Raw genomic sequence first — 17,420 nt, 5'->3', positions numbered from 1 at the left:
GCCCTGCTAGTGCCAGGGAGGGGAAATTTCCTCCTCAGTGGAAGACTGGGAAGGCATTTTTGGAGCATGAGAGCACGTGGGAACCACTGGACACAATGGATGTGCTCTGTGATGGACCCACAGATCGCACTCCTCCCTTGGCTGGGTGTAGGCCCAGCCCAAAGCTGGGCTTTATCCTTAATCTGAACAAGAGGTAAAGTTCTCATTTATCAAAAATTGGCCTCCTTTGAACTGCCAGCAGATTTTACATGGGAATTCCAAAGAGCAAATAGAAAGAGTCTTTACAGGGGGAGAAAAAACGAGCCCTGATCAGATAAGAGTAAAACCTGTGCGTGGTGTTAAAATAAGCCTCTGACATGTGCAGGATTAATGCTCTGCCCAGAGAACGTGGCAGCTCAGAGGTTGCTGTGAAACAATGTTCAAGCCTTTTCAGGAAAGCTCCTGGTATCTGAAAAGAAGATAAAAAAAAAAAAAAAGAGAGACCTGTGGTAACTTTTACTCACTTCAATTAAAATAGCAGCAGAAGAGCTGAAGAACTTTGCCCTCCAGGTGGACAAGAGTGGTGGGTCCCATCCTGCACCGTGTGCTTGGGAAAGCTCCAGCACACAACCAGTGTCTGCTCATGGAATTTTAAGGCTAAATTTATACGGCTCCATTCCTTGCAGGTCAGTTTAGGTCCAAAATTTGTCTTCTGTTCACATAAAATGAGCCTTGTCTCATCCAAAGCCTGTGTGGACGTGTCACTTGGGTGAGTGATAGACTTGGCAGTGCTTGAAGTGCAAGTGGAGAGGAATGCACAGGATTCCTAAGCCCCTTTCCGGGTTTCATCATGGCAGCAGATATCAGAGAAAAAGGACATTCAATGTCATTATGTTATTCTTATTCAAATATTCTAAAATAGCAGCAAGAAAAGAAAATGCTTTTGCAGGATCAAACCTCACACACGTGTGAGTTACACAGCAAGACCAGGTGAGCTCTTGGCAAAGGATCTCCTCTTTCCTCCTGCACAGCAAAGCCTGGATGGCATCTTTTCAAAATAATGGAGATTATTAGGATTAATTATGATTCCTGTGATTATTAATTGTTTGTCCTGTGGTACTGCCTAGGAATCCCTCCTCTGAATCAGCACCTCCTCATTATCCTGTACAAATACGGGAGAAAAAAAAGGTAATTCTTCCTCTGAAAATCCCTTTCAGCCTTAATCCTGCTAACCCTGGAGTTAAGGATCAGAGTTCCACAGGCAAAGGGCGGTGATTTTAAAGGAAAAAATTATCACCGCTGGAAAAATCTTTAACTACTGGAAGGAAGCTCCCAAATTCTTTGTAAGCTCCCCATCTCTCATTTAGCAGACGCAGCTGAAGGCTCAGTGGGACAGTGTATAACTGCATTATCCATAACTGAATGTATGTTCTCTTCAGAGGAGCCCCCCAAACGTTAATGCTGCTTTAACAAACAAGTTATTTCTGCTCACATTCCCTTTTCTCTGTTTTTCTTTAAACCCGATTCCTGGCAGCCAGAGGGGCGAAAGGCCAGACCTGAATGAACACAGAGCAATTTAGGGTGCCAGGGACAGCAGGGTTGAGGTGCTGGTGGGGACAGCTGCTGGGGGCTGGCACAGTGAGGGCTTGTTTCCCTGGCACTTTTTGCAGCTGTTTGGAACACACAGCAAAATAGGGTCGGGCGGGGGGACGCGGCGGCCGCCGGTGGTTGAATGAGGATGAGCATCAATGATGCCCCTGCCCGCCTGGCATTCATGAATCGCCCTCCCTTGGAGCCTCCGAGGCTCTTCAATATCTTCTTTGCCTTATTTGCTCGGGGTTTACACTGTTTCCTTCGCTGGTGCCCCGCTTGGAAAAGAGGGAAAGCAGCAACCTGAGAATAAAAGTCAACGGAAAAGAGATGAGGGAGCAGAAACCCCCCGCAGAGGATGGTCCTCACAGAGCTGGGGCCCAGCGGGGATTTGGGACAGAGAGGTCGTTTGATGTCCCAGTCAACTGGTTTGTCACATGTTTTCTTTTATAGCTTGAATCATCTTCCAGTAAAGCCAGGAAAGGCTTCCATTGCCTCTTACGAGAACTGGATCGGTCCCTTTTGGTAACAACACGTTTCTGCTGGTTTTAGGCTCAAGATTTACAGCACGTCTTGTTGAAAGGAGCTGCTGACACACGATGTCCCCCAAGTTTGGTGTTTGTTCCTGCCACCACCCCAACCTGTGCATCTGGCAGATCTCCTCAGCGATGAAAACTCACCCAGCCCAGGTTCCCTTCCCAGCTCCCATCATTCCTTCTTTTTTTGCTAAATCTTTAGCCTAAACCCTCCGCTCTTCCTCAGTAATTTCCTCAATTATCCAGTTTGTTTTACAGACATTTCCATTTAACGTGGAATTTGCTGTAAAAGACCCCACAGAGGAAACCATTAGCTTACATCTATTTAAGTTTCTCCACCCCAAGCCTCGTGGCTAATCCAACAGGAGAGTGAAACTGCAGTTTACCAGAGACCTTTAACAAATAGCTGATTTTTCCTTCCCTATACAATGCACCATTATGTAGGGTTTTTTTCTAAGGAGAACAATGCAAGCAGCAGTGATGGGAAACTGGAAAAACAAAAGGGGCATTTAGAAGGGACCATTTTAGAGGCTGAGAAGGGTTGAATAATGTTACACCTGATAGCAGATACTTTCTCAGTGACCACTGGACGGGTTAGCACGGCGGTGTTTACATGCCCGTGCTCATCAGTCACTGATGAGGACACTTTATTAAACTGGTTTTGATAAAAAATACCATTTATGAACTCAACGCAGCCAAGTGTTGGACAGCTATAGATTATTTGAAGTAAAAATCATGGCAGCAGCACAAGTAGAGAATTTAGATGACATATTAGGGAGAAATTGTTCCCTGTGAGGGTGGTGAGGCCCTGGCACAGGTTGCCCAGAGAAGCTGTGGCTGCCCCATCCCTGGAAGTGTCCAAGGCCAGGTTGAACGGGGCTTGGAGCAACCTGGGCTAGTGGAAGGTGTCCCTGCCCATGGCAGGGGGTTGAACTGAGTTGTTTTTAAGGTCCCTCCCAACTGAAACCATTCTGTGATTCCATGAGGAAAGCCTGAGGAATTCAGCTCAAGATGTTCCTCGGGGATGAGCCGGGTGAGCTGAGGGGCTGCAGCTGGGGCAGCATCCATGGGATGGAGCATCCTGAATCCCTGACAGGGGGTGGGCACAGGGCTCTGGAGCCACAGAATCCCAGAACAGCTGGGGTTGGAAGGAATCTCTGGAGATCGCCCAGGCAGGGTCACCTGGAGCAGGTGACACAGGGACTGCCCAGGTGGGTTGGAATGTCTCCGGACAGGGAGACTCCACGACCCCCCCGGGCAGCTGTTCCAGCGCTCCACGGAAAGAAGTCCTTCCTCAGGCGGGGGCGAAAATCCTTGTCTTTTAATTTGTGGCCATCGCTCCTCGTCCCTCCGCCGAGCAGAGTTTGGCACCATCCTCTGAGCCCGCTCGGAGACACTTGCGTGGATCGACGGGATCCCGCCCGAGCCTTCCCCTCTCCGCGCTGACGGAGGGACGCTCCAGCCCCTCCGCCGGCCGCTTTGTTCCCGTTTTATCTTTATTAAACCCCCGACCTCTCTCCGGACTCTCGCCCCGACGCCCCGCTGCCCTCAGCGGGCCCCGCCCGCCCGCACATGCTCGCTGGCTCCGACATGGCGGCGCCCGGCGCGGGGCCGCGGCGGCGGCGGCCAGGGGGGCCCGGGGCGGCGCGGGGGGACATTCCCGGGGACATTCCCGGGGACACCCCCGAGACCCCCGGTCCGGGTACCGCGGCCGGGCCTCCCCCGCCACCTCCGGGCACCTTCTGGCTGACCCGCATCGTGCTGCTGCGCTGCATCGCCCTGCTGTACCGTGAGTGCCCCCGGGGCGGGCGGGGGGCGCCGCGGTGAGCCACGTGGAATTCGGGGTTGTCCCCATCCCAGGGTAGTCCCCATCCCAGGGTTGTCCCCATCCCGGGGTTGTCCCCATCCCAGGGTTGTGTCCCATCCTCGATGGGCGCCGGGGACAGCGGGACTCCCCCCTTGGGGGCTCTCCGTGCTCCACGTGGGTGCCGGCGCGGACCCCCGGGCGCTGTGACCCCGCCCCGGGTCCGCCCCCCGTCCCGCCGGGAAGGGATGCGGGGATGGATGGATGGATGGATGGATGGCACGGGGGAGCCCCGCCTGTCACCCCGTCACTGCTCGGTTTGGGGTCTCGGGTACCTGTGTGTGCAGAGCTTCGGGGATGGGCGAGCTGTGACAGTGGGGAGAGCCAAGGCTGCCGGAGCTCGAGGAGGCTCAGGCTCGTGGTGGGGTTTTTGGGGTGTCCTGTGCAGGGCCAGCAGTTGGATCCGATGGTCCTGTGGGTTCTGTGGAGTTCTGGATTCTGGAGAGCGGAATGTTTTATGTTGGTTGTGAAATAAATTGTGGGAATGGGACTGGGTCTCCAGGAGTGAAATGACTTCAATATATGAGTGATCCAACCACTCTGAGCCTGTCTGGGAGGCCACCAGTTACATCCTGCCTAAAATTCTGCATAGTGTTTATGTCCATCAGATGCTCAGGGTGTCACATCTATGTGGATATTCCAGTTGTATCCCAAGGCAAATGATCACACTACAGTCAGCATTGAATGGATTGGGAGCTGTGGAAGTTCTGGTGGTGTTTTGGTGGCCATCTGACTCCAGCTGTTAGGATGTTGTTTGGACAGTGCTCTCAGGCACGTGGTGGGACTCTTGGGGTGTCCTGTCCAGGGCCAGGAGTTGGACTGGATGGTCCTTGTGGGTCCCTTCCAGCTCAGGATATTCTGTGATTCTGTGATCCTTGGGGGTCCCTTTGAACTCAGGGTATTCGATGATTCGATTATCCTTGTGGGTCCCTTCCAGCTCAGGATATTCCATGATTTTCTTGTTTTCCACTCCCACTTTACTGGTGGGACCCTGCTGCTGACGGCTGGATGGTGTTGGTGATGTTGGAGCTCCCGTGCTGGTGGAGCTGGAAGGAGGGTTTGCTCACACCATAAGGTTGGTACCTGTCAGCAGAGCTGGTTGGAGCTGCTCATTCTTTTCTTGTGAGCTTATGAGCTCAGCTATTCAAGGGAGGAACTCTTTGCCTTATGCAGAAGCAGGACTGAAGGGAGAGATGACATCCTTGGGTGCCAACACTGCCAGTCAGGACCTGGGGTTGACATGACCTTAAAATGTTTAACAGTAAAAGCAGTTTCCAGCCTCCACTCGTTTGACTCTGGCACTGAGAACACAGAGATCCCTCCTCAGAGCCCACTGGTGCTCCACTTAAAAAATATTTACAGAGAAACCAAAACTGACATATAACACACTACGGTACAAATTCTAAACTTGCCCCAGATTTGTCCACAGAATCGTTAGAATTTGTAGCCTGCCAGCCTGCTTAGATTATTTTGCATCAAAACCATGCAGAAGTTGTAGTTTTGTATGGTTTTGACACGTGCTCTGTTTCTAGTTTGGTTTCAGCTCTCGGTGAAATGCGAGGTTATGACTCTTTCAGTCAAAATGAAAGCGATTCCGATATTCCCCCGTGTGTAAATCCAGACTGCTGAGTTTCCCGTGGCTCACTTTGCAGTTTCCTTATGAAAAACTGATTAGTGTTCTCTTTGGGGGGAGGCTGCTGCTCTCTGATCCTGGATTTGGGGTTATAAATGGGGCACATCAGGGACCAAATGCTGTCCCCAGGGGCGGTGGCGTGTTCGGTGGGATGGGGCTGGAGGGGGCAGTGGGGAGGGAGCAGGTGGTGGCTGGAGGGGTGGGAATTGGTAGAAGACAAATGTATGGGACCTTCTGGTGAGTGGGAGACCTGATCTGGGGCAACAGGAGCAGTAACAGGTGAGATGAGTATCCAGTTAAGGGTGGGGTGAGTTACAGGTGGAAATGATTGAGGCTGATGGGCTGCAGGATAAAGGGAGGGTGGGAATGCTGGGACCAGAGCAGGAGGCTGAGCTTGCAGACTGGTGAGTAGAGCTGTATGTGGCACTTTTCCCAAAGGAGAAGGGGAGGGAACTCCTGGGAGCGGCTGAAGGAGGGGTGAGACCCCAAAATGCTTCTGCAGTGCAGAGTGAGGAAACCTTTTGGAGAGGGGTACCCAAAAGGGTTTTGGTACTGGAGCTGGAAGGAACAGGGCAGGAGGATGGCTGTGCCCTTTGTGATGGAAGAGGTGCAGGAGAGGAAAAGTTTAACTGCTCATTATGCAACTTCTGCTTGGCTGCAGTCAGGCCACAGGGATTTCTGCTTTGCTTTTGGTTGGGGCACAGTCAAGCAACCTGGGCCTGGTTTGGGACAGCTTGAATTCCTACTTGGGCTGTTGCTGGCAGCGGTGTTGGGGTTCCAGCTCCAGTCCCAGCATGGGGGAGATGCCACACAGCCCCCAACCCTAGAGGGGTGGAGGCTGCTTGGTGTGTCTGAGACGGAGAGGTTGTGAGCAGGCAGATTCCCCCGTGACCCGGCTGGTGGGCTGGGGTGCTCCCGAGGGAAGGTGGGCTGCCTTTTGATCCCTTCTGAGAGCCTGAGTTTAGAAACAGCAGAAAACAATTTAGTGCCTCTGTGCCAAGCTGCTCTTCCAGGCTCTTTTCTGAAGATGGAACCATTTACTGTGACAGATGATTTCTGTTCCCAGACGAGGCGATTCTGAGGCTCAGACTCGCTGAGGAAACGGCTGATGCCGTTGTGAGAGTTTGACATTCCTTGACACTCCTCAGTTGTGGGATGTATTTCACCCTTTTACTCGTAACCCTTTCACTCCTGCTGGGTTAAGCAACAAATCCTTTGGCAGGGACCTTGTCCTGAGGTGTCAGGGGAGTGGTCACTCCCTGGTTGTGGCTCCTGCCTCAGTGCAGCCCTGTGAGCTGAGGGATTGTTCCCCTCCTGGGTGGAAAGGGAGGGGTGGGAGAGCGAAGGACCCTGTGGATGGGCTGGAAAGGAACATGATTTGGGGTGTGCAGTGGTGCTGAGGTGAGGGTGGTGCCTGGTGCAAGTAAGGGAGATGCTTTCCCTGAGGATCTCCCCCTATGGAAGGAGGACAGGCAGAGCAAGGCAGGTGGGAAGTGTCCTGTGTGCCCTCCCTTCTCCCCCACCCCCTTTGTTTTTAACAACTCTCCTCTTCTTTTCTTGAAGGGGGTTTCCAGCAGCAGCCAGAGCCTGGGAAGTCCCTGGCAAAGCAGCTGCTGTCTGAGAGGCAGGATAAAGAGGGGAAGGGATCTGATGATTTGGGGAGGTCAGTGACCAAACCCACCTGCTGCTTGCAGGAGTGGGAAGGAAGGGAAGTGGATTCAGCTGGAAGTGCTCCCTGAGGTTTCTCTTTGCAGCAGGGCTGTGCTGGGGGGGTCTCAGCAGAGCAGGGAGGTAAATGAACCACCTGTCACTTTTTAGGAGGAGCTGGTGCTGGTAAATTCAGTGACACCTGAGTTCTTACAATTGACAGCCATCAGAGGTGTTTTCAGGTCTGGGACCTCTTTCACTTCACAAGTGTGGGCAGACCAAGAGGTAACACTCTTCTGGAGGAGGAGGGTGTGGAGTAACTCAGAGAACCCTGGAATGGTTTGAGTTGGAAGGGACCTTAAAGGTCATCTAATTCCACCCCCTGCCATGGGCAGGGACACCTTCCACTGTCCCTTGTTGCTCCAAGCCCTGTCCAACCTGGCCTTGGACACTTGCAGGGATGGGGCAGCCACAGCTTCTCTGGGCAACCTGTGCCAGGGCCCAACCACCCTCCCAGGGAAGAATTTTTCCTAATATCTGAAACTACTCTTGGAGAGTTTGAAGCCCTTTCCCCTTGTCCTGTCACTCCAGGCTCTTGTAAATAGTCTCTCCATCTTTAGTTCCCTTCAGGTACCAGAAGGGGCAACTAAGTAACCCTAAAGCTTGTCTTCTCCAGGCTGAACAATCCCAATTCTCCAGCCTTTCCTCCCAGCAGAGCTGCTCCAGCCCTCTGATCATCTTGGTGCTTCCTCTGGACTCGCTCCAACAGCTCCAGGTCCTTCCAGTGCTGGGGACCCCAGGGCTGGAGGCAGCTCTGCAGAGGGGGGGGTCTCACCTGAGCTGGGCAGAGGTTTGAAGAAATGCCCTTTTGAGATCCAAAGGTTTTCCATCCTGGCCTTGCACTGTGTGTTGGTTCTTTGTGGCAGGGATTGATGTTTTGGCAATACAGAAATTCTTTGAGGTCTTGTTGGAAGTGCTGTTACAGGTAAAGAGCTGGTCCCAAAGCTCTTGACAACAAATGTGCATTATTTGCTCTCTTCACCCTCCTCCTAAATCATTGTTAGGTACCCTTTTTGGGTGGTTACTATCATCAGATGCCAGATGTAGAAGTTTAAGTAATTAGATACCACCCTCCCCAGTCTCAGCCAGGCTCTGTGGAGTGCTTTGAAATAAAAGCTATTATTTAAATCTGGTTTATATTCCTGCTCCTTATGTATTGTTTCATAGTATTTTCTTTCCCCAGAGCTGGAGCTACGGGAGGCTCGTGCTCCTTCTTCCTAATTCTGAAATCTAAAGCCTTCTCAGGGGGATTTGGCTTCCTGTAGGTTCCTGGCTCTCCCCGGTGTCCTTCCTCCTCTCTTTCTCTGCCATCTCCCCTGCTTTCCCTTCCCTCAGTTATATTAAAAGGCTCCCAGTAGCTTCCAGCTTGGCTGGTCAGGACTAGAGAGCATCTTCTGATGCTTTTTCTCCCCTGGAAGGTTTTATTTCGGCTCAGAGCTTGTTAGCAAGTCTGTCCAACGACAGCAGCGTGTCGGCACCGGGTGCTCTGAGCAGCTGATCCCCCTGAAATGGGAAAATGAGAACAAGAACGGAGAAGAGGATTTATCTCCCTGTCTGCTCCTTGCCCAGAGCTGCTCTGGAGCAGAGGGACATCCTCCAGCTGCAGACTGGGCTGCACTGGTGTGGTTGGAACAGCCTGAGTGCCCCAGGGAAGCTTTTGAGCAGTGCCACAGCCCAGCCTGCTCTGTTTGCTTCCAAAACAAGGAGGCAACGGGGAGATAAGGACTTAAAAACCCCCAAAGCAACCACCCCAAAGTCTTCAGCTTTGCTGTGAATGGCAAGAAAACAAAAAGGTGTTAAGAACAGAGGACTTTGTTGTGTGTTTCTGTGTGGCTGTGGGGTAGCACCGTGAGAAGGGGGGTGCTTGGCTCTGCTCCTTGCTGTGGTGTTGTTACTTCTGCGTTGCAAAACTTTGCAGGGGAATTTGTCAATTGAAAGCTTATTTGATTTTAATTTCTCTGATAATAAAGCAAATGCCAGGAATATTCTCCTCTTTCTTCTTTCTGTTAGTACAACCTCAGCCTGCAGCATCCAGCACAGGGCCTGTTTGATGCCTCGTTGGGTCAGAGGGGCACTTGGGCTGTGGCTCCAGGCAGACTTTTTGGGGGTGTGCAAAGTGTAGTTTGGTTTTCATGCAAAGCTCTGTGCTCTTGCTTCATTTCTTCTCCTGGTTTGGGCATTAAGTAAAAGCTGAGACTTCTTCTAATGGGGGGGAGAGAGAGAAAAAGCCACATGACCGGAAAGTTTTGGATTTCACATCTTTAAATCTTTACCAAGCATGGAGAATGGGATTCTCTCCTTCTCCTGCCACGAGGCAGGCTGAGCCTGGGCTGGAAGAAAGGAGCTGAGGTGACAGGGAAATATGGGTAGATGGAATCATTTTGGGTGGGGGACTCTTTGCTGCACACTTGGGTTGTGTTTATTGGGAGAATGGGGGTTTGAGCAGCGCTGGGTTTGGGGGGAAGGGGAAAGAGAAGGTGGAGGGAGGGAGGGAGTTAATGGAAAAGTACAGTTAAAGCAGCTTCTGAGGTGAGAGTAAGTAGTGGAGGTCTATTAGCAGCGATGCCAATTTACATGGATCACTTTGTGTGAAGCTCAGCTCCAGCAGGGAGAGGAACGTTCCCATGTGAGCTGTCAAAGGCTCTGGCTGCCTCGAGTGGGAGGGAGCTCAGGGCCACTGAGCTCCTTCAGTCTGCAAGGGATGGATAGTCTGGAGAGTGACAGTGCTCCAGGTGGGACACAGAGACTGGGATGGGCTGAAAACACCCAAATCTGTCAGGAGGTGTCAGGGAAAAGTCCTGGCAGTGAGCAGCCAGAGGGAAGATGGGAATGTGATGGGGTTTGTGCTGGGGCTGGAGACTTAAAGGGGTGCAGAATCCCAGGAAGAAGCTCCAGGACAAAGGAGAAGTGGTTGAACATCCCCTGGTGGGTGTGGCAGCCCGTGCCCAAGGTGGAAGCAAACTTGTTTGACCTGGAGGGAGTGGGAAGATGGAGAGTGGAAAATCCCCAAACACAAGGCCATGGGGAGAGAGGTTTCAGAGCACAGGTTGGGGAAGAGAAAGAAGCACAGGCTTTGGGGGAAAAGGGACTTTTTTACCCCTCTGACTGAGCCAAGGTCAAAGGGAAGGTTCCTGGAGAAGGGAGCGGGGTCTGTTATGCTCAGTGTAAGGATACAGTTTCTCCAGGGGTTCAGGGAGAGGAAGCAATGACAAGCTGATAAATAACTTCCTTTTTTCCCCCCCACTGGATCTGTGCTTCTCCCGTGTTGCTGAAATCCTTTGGAGAATCTGTCTTTAGTTTCAGGTGTTCCCTGTGTCCAGTAACACGGGAACTGCTCTTGGAGACGGAGCTGGTGCCTTGGGAAGAGCAGGGGAGAGAGGATTGAGTGGAAGTGGGAGCTTCCTGAGGGATGTGCTCCAAAAGATGCTGGAGATGAGGGGGGAGGGAGCAGAGTCATCAAGGCGGCGGCTCAGCCTGGGGAGTGTCCAGGAGAGGGAGCTGGATCCGGGATGGAGCAGCACGTCTGGGAACGCTGCTCTGTGAGCAGTTCATGGGCCGATGGCCTGGGAGGTGATGGATCCAAACACTCTGGAATGGTCGGGATTTGGTCTGGGGGAGGTGAATCCCAGCCAGATTAGTGCTGCTGCTGGTGGCATTTAGTTGTGAGTGTTGACGTGCGAAACACCAGTGAAAAATCCATGTTCTGGGAGAGGAAAAACCACTTTGGAGCCCAAACTGGGCAATCCTAAAATGTGCATTTCATGTCAACTCTAACTCTGTCTCTGCTGCTTTCAGACTCAAAAAGGCTGTGCAGGACTGTCCATACAATGTGTACTTTTCTGCAATTGCTATAGTTTGTTTTTCCTAATTTACCCTTTCCTTCTTTGTCTTGCATACGGTGCAGGGGTCTAATTTAGACTTTTTTAGACAAAAATGTGCTTGGCAGTTATGGGTTGGGGCAGCAATTCTGGAGCGTTTAGAGGTGAATTTGATTAGCACTTTTGGAAAACTGTGCAGCAAATTGCAGTGCTAATCATGGGCAATCGAGCCATGGAGTTTTAAGGCAGAGCTGGTCTTTAGTTGTGTTGTTTTTTGGGCTTTTTTTAAGCCAAAAGTGAAGATATTAAGCTGTCTGAAGCTCAAAAGCATCATTTTTGCTGGCTTCACAGGGTTTCTGATTACACAGTTGTACTGAACTGAGTGTTGGGAGAAAAATATGAGTAATATTGAATAATGTGAATATTTGCAGTCAAGAACTGATCCTGTAGGGTTGTGATCAGTTTTTGTCTTGTGCCTCACTGCCCATAACTGGGCAAAACATTCAGTGTGTCTTTTAAAATTGGTAAAATCATAAATAGTTGGTATGAAAGATGGATGGGAAGAGATGCAGCCACTTAACTCCCAGCTTTGTTGCGTCATCGCTGTGATTCAGGAGCTGCTGGAATCAAAGGGAACCCTCCCGGTGACCTCTGCTGTGGGTTGTGACTCGTGGTGGTTTTCCAAATGAGAACAAAATATGTGGTGTGTGCAGAGAGAGAGCTGGAGAAAGTGTTAAGTGGATTAACTGAGCCCCACTGGGGACCTTTGTGTGTGTCTGGGGATGTTCAGTTTTATTCCCTGGGGCTGCAGACTTTTGGTTGCTCCTCAGACTTCAAAGGAGTGGGAATCCAGGCCTGAACTGGGGGTTTGATGTCAGTGTTCCAAGCGAGGGGCAGCGAGCAGAGAACACCAGGATTGTTGTTTGCAGAGTGACCCTGTTCAGATAAGGGAGGCAACAAATGTGATCATTAACCAGGGAGGTTTGGGGGGAAACAAATTGGCCTTTTGCAAGACCTTTGGGATTGCTGTGCGTGACATGGCTGGGGTTTGATAATGTTTGAAGGATGGGTAAGTTAGTGGATGGAGCCTAATCAGGGAATGTTGGCCTCCACTGCTTTTTTTTTTGTTTGTTTTTTTTTTTTTTTTTTTCCCCTGAGAAATGGAGATTGCTGCAGTTACAAACTGCAAATTGGTTACTGGAGGAGATTCTTAAAATATGAGCTAATCCCTACGAACTGACCAACTTTCTCTGTAGAACATCAAATTCTAGGTCTATAATCTGTAATTAAATTGCTTCTGTGCTGTTAAAAAAAGCAGCTGGTTGTTCTAAGATGGTCCAGTGCAGGAGCACAGACACTATAAATGGGAGAGCTGTAGGGACATGGGAAAAGCAGCAATTTAGAGGATGGGGAAAATATTAAGACTTTGTATTTCCAGGATGTGAGAGGATCCAGAAAGGCAATCCACAGCAGAGCTACTGTCTTTGGCAGTTGGGATGGAGAACTGTTAACCACTGCTCTGCCAGAAGGATTGAAGGGTGGTTTGAACAGCTCTGGGGTTCTCAGGATGGGAAGGACATGGACCTGCTGGAATGAGGCCATGGAGATGCTCCAGGGGCTGGGAGCCAGGCTGGGAGAGCTGGGAGAAGGAACCTTGTGCTTGAGCATTGTAATGACTGTTGGGTTTTAACAGAGATGAAGCCTTGAATAAATTCCTTCTGAGCCATTAATGTACTTCTGTAACTCAGGACTCAGAAATCATCCAGGCTGAGGGATGTATTTTAACACAGTTTTCCCCCCTCCTTGTTTTCCTAGTTGTGGCCTTCCTGGTGGCATATCATCAGAACAAGCAGCTGATAGGAGAGAAGGGGCTGCTGCCCTGCAAACTGTACCTGCAGAACATCAAGAGGTACTTCAGAGGGAAGATAAACCTGGATGCCTTGAGCTATGCCCCAACCATCATCTGGTTTCTGGATTGGTCTGACATGGACAGCACCTTGGACTGCCTTGCCCTGGCTGGCCTGGCAATATCAGCCTTTGTGTTGGTGGCTGGATGTGCCAACATGGTCCTCATGTCCATCCTGTGGCTCCTCTACCTCTCCTTGGTCAACGTTGGACAGATCTGGTAGGTTCTCAGCCTCTCTGCTTTGTTTTTCTCTGGTATCTGATGCTGTTTGCCAAGACAGTGCCCTGCCCAGCAGGAATTCACACAGAGCCTGGAGTTTGCCTTTTGTGGGTGCTGTGGTTGAAAGGAATTGGCTCTTGATATTTGAGATAAAGCTGTATTTTATTTATTATTTTTTTTACTCCTTTGACTCTTCAGATTTGGGGTCTGAAATTTAGTCTGGCACAGGCAGGTGCTCCTGGTGTGGAGCAAAAACACACCAAGGGGTTGGGTTGGGTTCTTCTGGGAAAGGGGTAAGAGAGAAGGGGGGTTAGATGATGTTGCCTCAACTTCTTCTCTTCTTATTATTATATATGAAACAGGAAATGAGGTGGTTCTTGTTAAGGAGTGGGGGAAAGGAATCAAAGCAACCCAGCAGCACAGTTCATTCAGCTGTGGTTACATTTTTCATTAGATCCTCTGAAATGGGTCACTGGGTGGTCAAAACCGTATTATTGTTGTGCACACAGTGTGACCTGGAATTCCCTGGAGAAAGGGATGCTGGGTGCTTCCAGTGCAAGTAAACATGAGGAAAGAGCAAAGCAGGGATTAGCTGGAATTCTCCCAGGGAATTGTGGTGGCAGGAGGGGTGAGCTGAGAGCACCCAAAATCTGATCTGGTGGCTGGGTGGGTGGGCAGCAGCATTGGCCTTAAACTAAGGCTGGGTTTAAATCTCCCTTCTCACACTGGTTTGTCCCCGGCTTTAGGTGGTCCTTTAACTGTCTTACTGTCAGTTTTGGGCAGACTGAGAGGTTTGGATGAGTTCTGATGCTTCCCCAGGGTAGAAGATGACAGATCTCACCCTGTGGGGAAGGACGGTGCTGTCAGGCCATTCCTGGCCGAGTTATGAGACAGCTCAGCAAAGAGGCAGCTGAAAGGAGGAAGAAATTCCTGCTGTGGCCACGTTGGTTGGAGTTGTTGTCCAGTCCTGGTGTTCCTGTTGCTCTGGCCAGGCTGGGCTCCTGTGACCCAGCACCCCCCTCCCAGCAGAATCCTCTGCTGTAGGTGCCTGGGCAGCCAGTTCCAGGAAGATATGGAATGATAAGGAGGAATAGAGCTCTCTCTTCTTTAGGCCAGTGAGGAACAATTTATTCCTTTTATCGCTTTTGCTTTTTTTTTTCTTTTTTTTCCTATTTTAATTTTAAATGTTCCTATTTGTTTTGGGCTGGAGTCTCCAGATACCGGGTGCTGCTGGAGGAGAGACTCTTTCAACTGCTGTCCAGCTGGCTTGGGCTCAGTCAGGGGAAGCTTTAGAAGAGCAAACTGTCTCCTTTGAAGGGCAGGACACGCTCCCTGTCTGTCCTGGGACCACCTGGGAGCTGGGGAATACTCTGGGAGCCAGGGGACAGCTGATCCTGCTGGGACAGCACAGCTGAAGGGCTCGGAGGGTCTCACAACCCTCAAGAAAGCTGCTCCTGGGAGAGGCTGATGGGAGCTCTTTGTGAGGGGGTTTGCAGGGTAAGGATTACTTTGGCAACCTAAAATCCTGAGAACTGATGTTGTGCTGGCCCTGAATTCTTGATTTGCCAGTTTGTTGTTGGCTCTGAACTGTGTGAATTCAGATGCACTCTGGTGGTTCTCAGCTGAGCTTTCAGAGAGCAAGGTGTCAGTTCTGGTACCTGTGAAATGTGGGGCCAGGATTGCCAAGTTGGAAAGTGGAAAGCACTGGGAAGTTTTGTTTGTAATTCTGGGCACAGTGTTCCCAAAACAGCTGTGGGTCTGCTCAGCCTAAACCTGGACGTGTTCTCTGGGCCATGGGCTGCACTTGTAGTGGTGTCACACTTTGATCAGGAGCTCAGTGTGTCTGTCTTAAAATACTGGTTTGGGTTTTTTTTCCCCCATCTGCCACTTTGGACTCTTCCTTTTGAAGTCAGAGAGGACTGTCAAGAACCTAAAAATCTGCCAGTGCAAGAGAATATTTAATGTCTGACCCACTGGGTGAAGTGCTGAATCATTTTAATTTTAACTTCAATTTTCCTTGTAATTTCTGCAAACCATGCAATAAAATGATGGTAGTAAGAAGTGGTGCCAGTTTGAGTAGAGCAGAAGCTGTTAAACAAAGATAAGAATGCTTTAAAAGATTTTTTTTTTTTTGTGAGAATTCCTCATAAATCAACATCCCTTTTGCAGCCTGCAAATCCTGCTTGGCTGGGTTCAGTCCATACTGCAGCTTCACAGGGCCAGTACAAATGGCTTTGTCTTTCTCCCCAGCTTCCTCCCTCCTGAATATTATCTTGGATTGTCATCTATTTAAACAAGGATGGGAAAACCTGCCCTTTGTGTAAAAGTAAAAATCCTTGTTGCAGGTGAGCCTGTGAAACCTCCATGTGTGAGGTTGTTCCCTGTGGTTTCTGCTGGGACATTGGCCATGGAGGTCCTGTGGCAGGACAAGCTCTTTGGGAGAGGCCTTCCAGCAGAACTTAAATCATTTTTGTACCAGAATAACTAATGCACTTCCAAAGTGAGTTGGTAATTCTGGAATAAACTCACTTTCATCCCACAGTAAGGTGCCTCCAGAGAGCTATTACATTTTCTTGCATAAACAAACTTTTCAGCTACTCTTGCCACCGATCTCCTGTTTCTTCTTCTGTTGTTTCCTCCCCCCCAGTACTTCCAAATGGCATCTGAAAACCCTTCCTTTGCCTTGGTTATTGTGTAATTTCATTTTTTACAGAGCTCCTTGCCCGCTGTTGGGGAGCACAGTTTGTAAGGCACTCGATACAAAAACTGGAATTGTGGGGTTTTAAATCCTATTGCCTTTTTTTTTTTTTCCTCCTCTTTCATGACTAAGATTCTGGTCGAGTTACAAGAGCTCAAGGGAATGGGTTGAACAAGCCAATAAATAAAATGTTAGAGCACAAGGTGGCTACAACTTTCTTTTCAGTGTGTTCTTCCCTTGTGGAAAACCGTGGTGGAGCTGCTGCTAGCAGGTATTTAGGGTGAAATAAGACCAAGCAGCACCTTTTTTCCTGCAGGGAATATGAAATAGAGCTCTGCCTGTGTGCCCTTCCAAGCCCCCGTGCCCAGCTGGCTCCCAAAAAGTTGCTGGTGCTGCAACACTTTGCTAGAGCACAGAGGGGAGTTGATGCCTCTGTCTCTCTGCCCTCAAATACCTGGTGGGTTTTTTTATATTTAGCTGATTGAATAATAGCTTGGAACTTTCATATGAAAGGACTTTATTGGAGGGACAAGCACGCTGCAGGTCGTGGAAGCTTGTCTGTGAGGCTTGTAATTTAATTGCAATTAAATTACCGTCCTCAGAAGTTCATTTGCAACAGAGGAAGAAGAAAGGCTTGTGTGTCGTGGAGGGTTTGTGGTTTATGTCTCGTTAAAAAGCACTTGACCTGTGCTGGACTTTAATCACTGTGCTGGTGGCTGAGCTGGTGGCTGGGTCAGGCTGAGCTCCACTCACTGCTGGGGGGCTCAGGAGATGCTCAGGGCTGTGTTTTCCCTCTCCAGGAGGGCATTAGTAGCCATTAAATGAACCTCTTCCCTGTTTTCTTTCCTCCCATACTCTACAGCTTTGGATTTTGAGATTGAAGCACTTGGGGTTTTGTCTGGTGTGATCCAAATAAAGGTTAGAGCCAGATCTCTCCTGACTTTCTGACTCCAGGTTGTAACACAGCCAGGGTGGGAACTGGGGGCTGGATTTGGCACAAGTTCCTTCCCATTTTGAAGCATGTTGGTTTGTGACCCTTTTGTGATGAGGGCACAGCTTAGAGTGTGAAAAGAATCATCATGGAATGGTTTGGGTTGGAAGGAACCTTGAAGCTCATCCAGTCCCACCCCCTGCCATGGGCAGGGACACCTCCCACTAGCCCAGGTTGCTCCAAGCCTCGTCCAACCTGGCCTTGGACACTTCCAGGGATGGGGCAGCCACAGCTTCTCTGGGCAACCTGTGCCAGGGCCTCCCCTCCCTCTCAGGAAGAATTCCTTCCCCATATCCCATCCATCCCTGCCCTCTGGCAGTGGGAAGCCATTCCCCCTTGTCCTGTCCTTCCATCCCTTGTCCAAAGTCCCTCTCCAACTCTCTTGGAGCCCCTTCAGGCACTGGAAGGTCACAATTATGTCACCATGAGGCTTCTCTTCTGCAGGCTGAACAATCCCAGTTCTCTCAGCCTTTCCTCCC

General features: G+C 50.2%; 1 protein-coding gene across 1 annotated transcript in view; it reads left to right on the top strand.

Moving 5' to 3' along the window:
- Positions 1–3,677: 3,677 nt before the first annotated feature.
- The window catches only part of LMF1 (lipase maturation factor 1), a 158,369-nt gene continuing 144,626 nt past the window's right edge, over positions 3,678–17,420 (top strand). Inside the window, exons 1-2 of the mRNA XM_027751201.2 lie at positions 3,678–3,894; positions 12,943–13,252. Of these exons, the coding sequence (XP_027607002.2) occupies positions 3,678–3,894; positions 12,943–13,252 (527 nt within the window). The remainder of the gene's footprint in view (positions 3,895–12,942; positions 13,253–17,420) is intronic.

Source organism: Pipra filicauda, unplaced genomic scaffold (genome assembly GCF_003945595.2).
Source record: "Pipra filicauda isolate LSUMZ 115617 unplaced genomic scaffold, ASM394559v2 scaffold483_size702785_pilon, whole genome shotgun sequence".
In the NCBI taxonomy this organism is placed as follows: domain Eukaryota; kingdom Metazoa; phylum Chordata; class Aves; order Passeriformes; family Pipridae; genus Pipra; species Pipra filicauda.
This window is presented reverse-complemented; position numbering and strand designations above follow the sequence as displayed.